Source organism: Zea mays, chromosome 7 (assembly GCF_902167145.1).
Source record: "Zea mays cultivar B73 chromosome 7, Zm-B73-REFERENCE-NAM-5.0, whole genome shotgun sequence".
Classification (NCBI taxonomy): Eukaryota; Viridiplantae; Streptophyta; class Magnoliopsida; order Poales; family Poaceae; genus Zea; species Zea mays.
Window position 1 is genome coordinate 151,287,906 of NC_050102.1, and position 9,743 is coordinate 151,297,648.

Below are 9,743 nucleotides of genomic sequence, written 5' to 3' on the forward strand. Positions count from 1 at the left end.
CCCCCAAGACTCCTAATCTCAGCTGGTAACCCCCATCAGCATAAAGCTGCAAAGGCCTGATGGGCGCGATTAAGGACAAGGCTTGGTCCACTCAAGGGACACGATCTCGCCTCGCCCGAGCCCAGCCTCGGGCAAAGGCAGCCGACCCCGGAGGATTCACGTCTCGCCCGAGGGCCCCCTCAAGCAACGGACACACCTTCGACTCGGCCGAGGCCCAGTCTTCGCAGAGAAGCAACCTTGGCCAGATCGCCACGCCAACCGACCGTGTCGCAGGAGCATTTAATGCAAGGATCGCCTGACACCTTATCCTGACGCGCGCTCTTCAGTCGACAGAGCCGAAGTGACCGCAGTCACTTCGCCGCTCCACAGACCGACCTGACAAGAAAACAGCGCCGCCTGCGTCGCTCCGACTGCTGTGCCACTCAACAGAGTGAGGCTGACAGCAGCTAAGTCCAGCCTCGGGCGCCATAGGAAACTCCGCCTCGCCCGACCCCAGGGCTTGGACTCAGCCTCGGCTCCGGAAGACGACGGACTCCGCTTCGCCCGACCCTAGGGCTCGGACTCAGCCTCGGCTCCGGAAGACGACGGACTCCGCTTCGCCCGACCCCAGGGCTCGGACTAAGCCTCGGCTCTGGAAGACGACGGACTCCGCTTCGCCCGACCCCAGGGCTCGGACTCAGCCTCGGCTCCGGAAGACGACAGACTCCGCCTCGCCCAACCCCAGAGCTCGGACTCAACCTCGACCTCGGAGGAGCCTCCGCCTCACCCGACCTAGGGCTCGGACCGACCACGTCACAGGGGGGGGCATCATTACCCTACCCCTAGCTAGCTCAGGCTACGGGGAACAAGACCGGCGTCCCATCTGGCTTGCCCCGGTAAACAAATAATGATGGCGCCCCGCGTGCTCCATGACGACGGCGGCTCTCAGCCCCTTACGGAAGCAAGGAGACGTCAGCAAGGATTCGACAGCCCCAATAGCTGTCCTTCCACAGGGCTCCAGCACTCCTCCGACGGCCACGACATCACATGAACAGGGTGCCAAAACCTCTCCGACTGCCACGACGACATGTACTTAGGGCTCTAGCTCCTCTCTGCTAGACACGTTAGCACACTGCTACACCCTCCATTGTACACCTGGACCCTCTCCTTACGCCTATAAAAGGAAGGTCCAGGGCTCTCGTACGAGAAGGTTGGCCGCGCGGGGGAACGGGCCGGCGCATAAGGCTCTCTCTCTCCCACGCGGACGCTTGTAACCCCCTACTGCAAGCGCACCCGACCTAGGCGCAGGGCAACACGAAGGCCGCGGGTTTCCCCTTTTGCCTGTTTCTTCCCCCCTTCGTGCTCCGTCTCGCGCCGACCCATCTGGGCTGGGGCACGCGGCGACAATTCACTCGTCGGTCCAGGGACCCCCGGGGTCGAAACGCCGACATTATTGTTCGTACGTTACAACGGCATACCAATCATATTTGATTGATGGTATAGTGAGGTAGATCCTCTCATAAAAAATAAACTTAAAATTAAATTGGAAATATAACCTATATATTATATATTAAATTATAAATATCATATTTTATTTTAGTCAAAAAGACCAAAAAAATATGAGTTAAAAATGAGACGTCTTTTTTATAACTCATTCGGCTGCGCTTTCTTCTTCAGCTAGTGAGGTGATATTATCTAGAAGAGATGCGTTCCATGCGGCTTTATATCATATTGGGTTTAATCGCTTGGTGTTCTGTATCGTGCTGGAGGTAACGATCCATGTCAGGGCTCGTTCGGTTAGCTCCCAATCCACATGGATTGAGTGAGATTAGATGAGTTTAAATCCTAACTAAGTTAAACACTTTTTTAATTTTTTCCAATCCCATCCAATCCATGGGTAACAGGATTAACCGAACAAGACCTCAACTGGTAAGCAAGACTCGATGGAACAGGAAAACTTGGGATGCTGCAGAAGTTACGCTCGCGCTCTTTGCCCTACCAGCTACCAAACCGCACGCCGTCTCAACTCTCAATCAAGTAGGAACGGTTGGATCAGAAAGGAACGGCAGAGGGGGAGGGCTCTTTTACTAGTTGAGCTAAATAATCTCGGTATCCGCACGGCGGCAAGCCAAGCCTATCTCCTATCTCCAGCAGCTCCTCCAGACCTCCACCTCTCTATGGCGCGCCTGCTCCTCTTCCCATCCCAAGCGTGCGTCGATCCTGGCCGCCACCTCCTCCTCCACCCGCCGGTCTCCAGGCCCCGTGCTGTCCGGTCTGGGCCTCCTCCCGCCGCGCCACGCCGCACCGGGGTCGTCTCTCTTCCCGGCCGTTGCCCACCGCCCCTTTGCTGGAACCACCATCCATTTCTTCCTTGTAAGTTGTCCTACATATATCTGGCTATCTTCTGAGAAGAACTAGCTGACTATACATTCCCTGCTGCTCTTCTTGTTTTTTAACCAATTAATTAAGTTATAATGCGTGCTTTGTGTGCAGTATATTTCGTTTCTTCTACAAGCACTATTATCTAACCACTTTTTTTTTTTTACTTATTTGGACTCTATTCGTTTGTTGCTAAGGAAGGCAGATCATCAAAGAGAGGATGGGTCGTTTTTGCTTCAGAAAACGTACAAGGTCAGTCATTTCATATCAAAATGTCCGTGTTCCTATGAAATGAATGTCTTCCTATAAAGGCACACATTAGGCTTCTTTGACAAGCATATTAGATTTTTTTAATGTAAACTAATCATGTTTTACTCCTCTGTAAAAGTGTGAAAATAAGGTGTAGCAACGTCATCGTCCATTCTAATCCTTGTTATGTTCGTGCTGGGTATCTTTTTGGTAGCACATTCACCAAAATGTTACCTTTTTCAACCTGGACCGTGCAGGATACGTTGTTTTTTTTTTGGTTTGTGAAGTTTCCTATCTTCTTTGATGAAAAGTCAGTGCTCCTGCCATGTAACCTCAAAGAAAAATAAATTTTATGATTACGGCCTGTCAACAAATATCTTACGGAAACAGAGAAAAATAACAAATGGCATATGTAACTGATATGGCAATATACAATATTCCGAATAGCATAAATGGTCTCCTTTGCGGTCAGCAATCTACCTGAGCTAAAATGCCAGCTGTTGTAAATGCAACTTACTATCTATCATACAGTTCTTTTTTTGAAACATGCCATCGTCCATAGTTCAATACTTCAATTGAATAGTAACGAGTGAGTTGTTATATAATATAGTAGTATTTCAAGTTAAGACTCACTTTTGTACAATTGTTTTCCTGATATACAATATATGAACTGTCTTTACCTACCAGAAATTTCTTCTCACCTTCCTCGCAAGGATGAAAGGAGAAGTGGGAATTTGCTTCTGCGATTCAGTGCACTCCCATATTGCACTATGGCTTGGTTGAGCACTGCTCAATTAGCACAATCTAGTGTTGGGGAAAAGCTAAATATGGTTTATGAGGTCGGGGAGCTGTTTGAGCTGGGAATTCAGCTGTCTTATCTGCTCATACTTATTGGACTGCTTGGAGCTGGTACATTTTTTGTTATCCGTCAGGTTCTTGTTCGTAGGGAGCTTGATCTTTCTGCCAAAGAGTTGCAAGTAAGCCACTCGAACTTTTCTTTATGGTTAGATTACAAGAGATCAATCTTATATTCCAAACACTACTGAAATGACTGATTCTGAAGTGTAAAAAATTGTTTAATGTACATACTGAAGTACTGAACACTGTATAAAGTATAAACTACTGAAAACATCAATTGGGACAAAACACCATCATTACCTGTACTGTACTAGAATTTTTTCCATGGTTGACCTTTCCATCCTCCCTTTTTCTTTGGTGCAGTACTTGGTAGGCAGGAGGGATGAGACATAGTTGAAAGAATTGTAGTACTTTGTATATCACGCCGCCCCCCTCCCCACAAACCACCACCACCACCACAGACACACACGAGGTTGAACGGTTGAACCCAGGTGCTCACAGGTTGTGTGGGTACATCCCTAAGAGCATCTTCAACAGTGTCTTAAATTAGTGCTCTATCTTAAAGTATAAGGCTCCACCTATAAAAAACAGCTCCAACGGTGCCTTGTTTTACAATTTTTTATCAAAAAAAATAGGGCACACCATGAAGTGACCCAAATATACTACACTCCATATTATTGCTTTATCTTTGTTTTCTATATTATTCTCAACATTTTCTTTCCTAATAATATAATTTACTTCCTAAAATACATGATTTATGGCTTAACTATTGGAGCTTAATTTATATTTAGTGCCCTAAAAACTTTAGATTATGTAGCAATGTTTACAAGTCGGGCGACCAGCTGGTTGAGCTAGAGCAGCGACCAGGCGCCTAATTGCGATTAGGGCGACTAATCGGTCCTGGTCGACCTCTGGTCGTCTGTTAGTCGTCCTATAGATTTATAGACATATGTATATAACTATATATTAACTATATAAGCACTACATTTCTGCAATAATATAAGCATAATTAGTAGCAGACTAGCAGTAATTCAGTAAAAGTGTAAAACTGAATCCATCCAAAGTCCAAACTGAAAGTAATATAGGCATAATTACTAGCAATAATTCAGTAAAAAGTACTGCATTACCTGCTGGCTGCTACCTAGAGCAGATCAGCATCCAAGCAAAATGCATCAGCAGCAGCACCATCTTTCTCCATATATCCAGTTGCTTTTTGGGTTTGTTGTTGTTCTGCCTGTGCTGCAGCAACACCATCTTCTTGATCATCACTATCCTCTTCTCCAATATCTTGAGCTGCTGTATTCCTTGAACGCTTCCTTGTCCTAACATATGTTTGTTGAGGCTGAGAAGACGAACCAGCACCTGCAGCAGCTCGGTGCTACCTTCAGATGACGAGCTCATCTTGAATTCTTGACTCGGTGATAGACGCTGGAGCACTTGACGCCGGTGGCAGACGCCGGAGCACTTGGAGCAGGAGCATCCGCCGGTGAATGGAGCACTGGACGCCGGTGGCTGGAGGCCTGGAGCTGGACGTCGGCAGAGAGGACAGAGGAGTAGGGTTTACTGCTGGCGGCTGGGAGGGTTTACTGCTGGCGGCTGGGAGGGTTTACTGCTGGTGGCTGGTTTACTACCGGAGGGGCAGGGCAACATATATGGTACTGTACTACTGTAGATGGGCCAAAAATTAGAGTTAAGCCCAGTACCAAAATTGTGACGACAAGAAACGACCAGGACGCTTTCAACCGGACGACTAATCGTCCAGGTCGACGACTAGTTGGACGACTTGAAATCCTAATCGTGTCGTCCTCCTAATCGCCCTCTTCCAGGCGACCAGCCTGACTAATCACGATTAGTCGGACGACTTGTAAACACTGTGTAGTATTTTAGTTTTTGGGGCACTGTTTTGAGACACCTTGTTGGAGATGCTCTAAAGAGTAGCTCTCTTAAGACAAATTAAAGCAGGGGGTACGTCTTCTCCCTGCTTTTCTTCCCATAAATATCTCTGGACTCTAATATACATACAATTGTCGCAGTCAGGTTTTGCAACTTCTAGTTTCTTGTCTGAGCAAACAGTTAGTTGCCTTGTATTATCGTTTCATACTAACAAACGTTCAGTACTCGTTCTGGCAGAAGTGCCTGTAGTGATGATTCTGACAGCACAATTGGATTTATATACCAATTTACATATGTTGACCTGTATTTTGACAATTTTTATTATTTGCTAGGAACAAGTGAGAAGCGGTGATGCAAGTGCTACTGAGTATTTTGAGCTTGGAGCAGTCATGCTACGGAGAAAATTTTATCCAGCTGCTATCAAATATCTGCAGCAAGCAATTGACAAATGGGACAGAGACGAGCAAGATCTTGCGCAGGTTAGCTATGCTCAACTGTTTGGTAACATTTTCTTCATTTTGGAGTCTAGCCAACTACTTTGTTTTTCTCTTGTTGAATTAATCGATATAAGTTGTAGAATCACCCTCTTATGGCACATTGGCACCTCAGAACTAATGCTCTGTAATAGTCAGTTTATCTTCATCTTACTCATTTAAAAGGATAATACTGTTATTGAAACACGTGTGCTGTGACCAAAGACAAATGTCTTAGTACAATAGTGTTACAGGAAGTACACTAAATAATTCTCTATACAGAATATACAGCTTTTTTACACTCAGATCGACACTTAATCTAGAAATCACGGTGTATCTCCTGATGTTGTAACCTGAGTTGAAAAATACCCTGTACAATGTAAATAATCCATGCATTCAAGACGTTGTCCACGGGATATCTCATTGAATTAGCTCTTTCTCAAGACACTGTTGCTTTGTTGGTAAGGTCTACAATGCCCTGGGGGTCAGCTACAAGCGAGAGAACAAACTTGACAAGGCGATTCAGCAGTTTCAGAAGGCCGTGGAGCTCCAGCCAGGCTATGTGACAGCTTGGAACAACCTGGGTGACGCATATGAGCAGCAGAAGGACCTGAAATCGGCTCTCAAGGCCTTCGAGGAGGTCCTCCTCTTTGATCCCAACAACAAGGTTGCAAGGCCACGCGTCGATGACCTCAGGCCGCGCGTGAGCATGTACAAGGGTGTGCCTGTAAAATCCGAAAAGCGATAGCTATTCTTTTTTGGTGGTAAATCATGCATCTGTCTAGTCCCCAGAATAGCGGTTGTTTATTTTTGAACGGTAGCATTTGTAAACATGATGAGATGTGTAGTAGCATTGGAAAGGTCCCTGAAAAAGGGCGGATGCAATACGATTGATGGAGCAAAAATTGGAGAATTTGCTGCAGGAGGCTAGGACCCACTGTGCTCGTCTCCTGTGAGATGGAGGGAGAGGTTAACTGGTAAGGCCCCTTTGGAATGCTGGAATTTTAGAATGCAAGAATTTTGGAGGAACCATACAAGAAATTTACAGGAATTAGTTCATTTTTATAGAAAAACATAGGGAATGGGAAAAATTCCCACATTTCAAAGGGGGTCTAAATGTTGGCGCGCGCGCGAGAGAGTACATTTCAAAGGGGATCATGGTCTTACAAGAAGGCTAGGATGGGGCCAATGGTCATGCGAGATATCTGCTGGGGTACATTTCTCCTTTTGTTTTTCATTCATTCACGTCCTCTCTTAGACTGTCTTTGGTGGATTGTGTAAATTAGGGGACACGACACTCTAGATAATACTATTTAACACTGTTTGTAAAGTGAAGTTTAAAATAGAGGATAAAATAGGAGATGAGATATAAGAGCTGTTGGAGACAACCTTATCACAACTAGTATGCAACACTTTGGAGTGGTTTAAAGCTAGTCATTTCAAACTTAACTATAATTTATTGTTATGTATTGAGTTTAAATATTTGGAAGTGGTGTGACTAGATGGATATTTAGTTTTATAAACATGTATTTCATGTATTTAATAGACATTAAAAAAATAAAAGGATCATGATGTCTAAGACTAGAGTAAATTGAGCTTCTCTAAAAAATTTCGTGCGATAGTGAAATTCTAATTGCAAATCTAACTTCATCGGAGTGTCTAATGTATCTAAAAAAGTTTTTCACACTAATTCCAAACTTATGTTTTTTTTGACGAAGGGGCGAAACCCCCTATTTCATTAAGAAATAGGAAAGTATGTAACAACCACCCACACGCGGTAGAACCACCAAAAGATCAACCACGGCCAGAAGGTTATCTAGACTCTAACCACTATCACTAGATCAGTGAAGAGACTACGATAACAGGGAAAGTTTTGGCCTACGAAGAACTACATAAGACTTTCTTATTTACATCCAACAAGACAGGCAGAAGCCACAAAAGACCTAAACAGTTTGGCCAGCAAAAGACAGACAACTATCCCAACAAGGCTTCCCAGCTTCAACATCTTGTCATCCAGAAATCCGCCTGTCAAGAGGACACCACCCCAAGGCCCTCCCGAAAGCTTCACTTGCCGTCTTTCGGATTAACTTGCTTCCTAGCACCACCATTCTTTGTTCCTTCTTTTTCTGACGAATCGCCCAGGAATCCAACCAGAAGCAGCAAAGAAAAATGATGTTAGATGGGTCAAGTAAATGACTATTTCCAAAGCACCAATCATTTCTAGTGCGCCAAATAGCCCAGAATAAAGCACCACAACCAAATAACACCAGATGAGCCATCTTGTCTTTTGGTTTACAAAACCAATTATCATACAAATCTTTGATATTTTTTGGGATAGATCTCAAATTCAAGGCAACTTGAATAACTCTCCACATGTATTGAGCAATGGGGCAATTAAAGAACAAGTGATCAATAGACTCATCTACCCCACAGAAGCAGCAGTTTAAAGAACCAATCCAGCATCTTTTCCTCAAATTATCCTTAGTAAGAATCTTATTTCTTACCACTAACCAGAAGAAAACCTTAATTTTATGAGGCAATTTAGATTTCCACAAAAACTTATATGGAATCAAAGATTGATTTTCCATTTTCTTTCTGTATAAAGAATTAACAGAGAAGCTTTTATTCCCCAGGGTCCACACAATTCTATCTTCATGATCAGATAGACAAATCTGCTTACAATAATTAATCAATTCATCATAAAGCAACTTCAGATTACCCACAATCCTTCTTCTGAAAGTAAGAGATTCAAAATTTGAAGTGAAAACTTCGTTAACAGAAACATCTTTGTTATAGGCCAAGTCAAACAAAACATGAAACTGGCTAGACAACGGTTGGTTACCCAACCAAGTGCTTTTCCAGAAACTAGTTTTCAAACCATTACCCACATCAGTTTTACAGTATTTGTAAAAGATGTCCCTTAAACTCAGAAGCTTTTTCCAGAAATGAGAGTCATTTTGTTTTTGCTTAACTAAAATAAGGGGATTTCCCTTAAGATACTTACTAGCAATAATCTTTTGCCATAATCCATTCGAATTCTCAATATACCAAAGCCATTTAGAAAGAAGGGAGTCATTCATAACTTCAAGATTTAAAACACCCAGGCCACCCTGACTTTTGGGAGAACAAACTGACACCCAATCGGCCAGGTGAAATTTCTTGGACTGCTTACCCCCCTGCCATAAAAGTCTCCTTCTCAACAAATCAATTTTTTTAATAACAGACTTAGGGGCAGGATAGATCGACATCATATATAAAGGAACATTAGAAAGGCAACTATTTAGCAGAGTAAGTCTACCACCAAGACTCAAGAATCTACCCTGCCAGCCAGCTAATCTTTTTTCCAACTTCTCAATCATGGGGCACCAAAGATTTTTATTAATCTTTTTCTTATCAATTGGCACACCAAGATATTTCATAGGTAGATTACCTATAGGACAAGTAAAAATATCAGCATACAAAAAGTCTATCTCTTTAGCATCGCCAAAACATAATATTTCACTTTTGTGAAAATTAATTTTCAAACCTGGCATGCTTTCAAACAAACATAAAATGAATTTAAGATTTCTGGCGCCTTCTAAGCAATCTTGAATAAGAAAAATGGTATCATCAGCATACTGTAAACAACAGCAACCATTTTGAATGATGTGAGGGATCAGCCCTTCAATCAGACCTTCCTCCTGAGCTTTTTTAATCATACAAGCTAAACCATCAGCAACCAAATTGAACAAAAGGGGAGAAAAAGGATCCCCTTGCCTCACCCCTTTGTGAGTAGTAAAATAAGGGCCCAGAGTATCATTAGTCTTGATGGCAACTTTACCACCTCTCACGATCTTCATGACCCAATCACACCACTTACTACCAAAACCTTTTTTCTCCATCATATTATAAAGAAAATGCCAGTTCACTTTG

At 43.5% G+C, this 9,743-nt stretch overlaps 1 protein-coding gene across 1 annotated transcript; it reads left to right on the plus strand.

Annotated features, from left to right (window-relative positions):
• Positions 1–2,138: 2,138 nt before the first annotated feature.
• Positions 2,139–6,714, plus strand: LOC100279224 (Tetratricopeptide repeat (TPR)-like superfamily protein). The gene is made up of 5 exons (NM_001152248.1): positions 2,139–2,352; positions 2,560–2,610; positions 3,295–3,584; positions 5,691–5,837; positions 6,298–6,714. Exons 1-5 carry the CDS (start codon positions 2,157–2,159, stop codon positions 6,577–6,579), a joined length of 966 nt encoding a protein of 321 aa, NP_001145720.1. The 5' UTR covers positions 2,139–2,156; the 3' UTR covers positions 6,580–6,714.
• The last annotated feature ends 3,029 nt before the right edge of the window (positions 6,715–9,743 follow it).

Excerpts from the sequence above, each read along its gene's own strand:
- LOC100279224 (NM_001152248.1), top strand. The coding sequence starts at position 2,157 with ATGGCGCGCCTGCTCCTCTTCCCATCCCAAGCGTGCGTCGATCCTGGC. Across the intron at positions 2,353-2,559 it reads CCACCATCCATTTCTTCCTT|GCAGATCATCAAAGAGAGGA; the intron begins GTAAGTTGTCCT and ends TTGCTAAGGAAG. Across the intron at positions 5,838-6,297 it reads ACGAGCAAGATCTTGCGCAG|GTCTACAATGCCCTGGGGGT; the intron begins GTTAGCTATGCT and ends TTTGTTGGTAAG.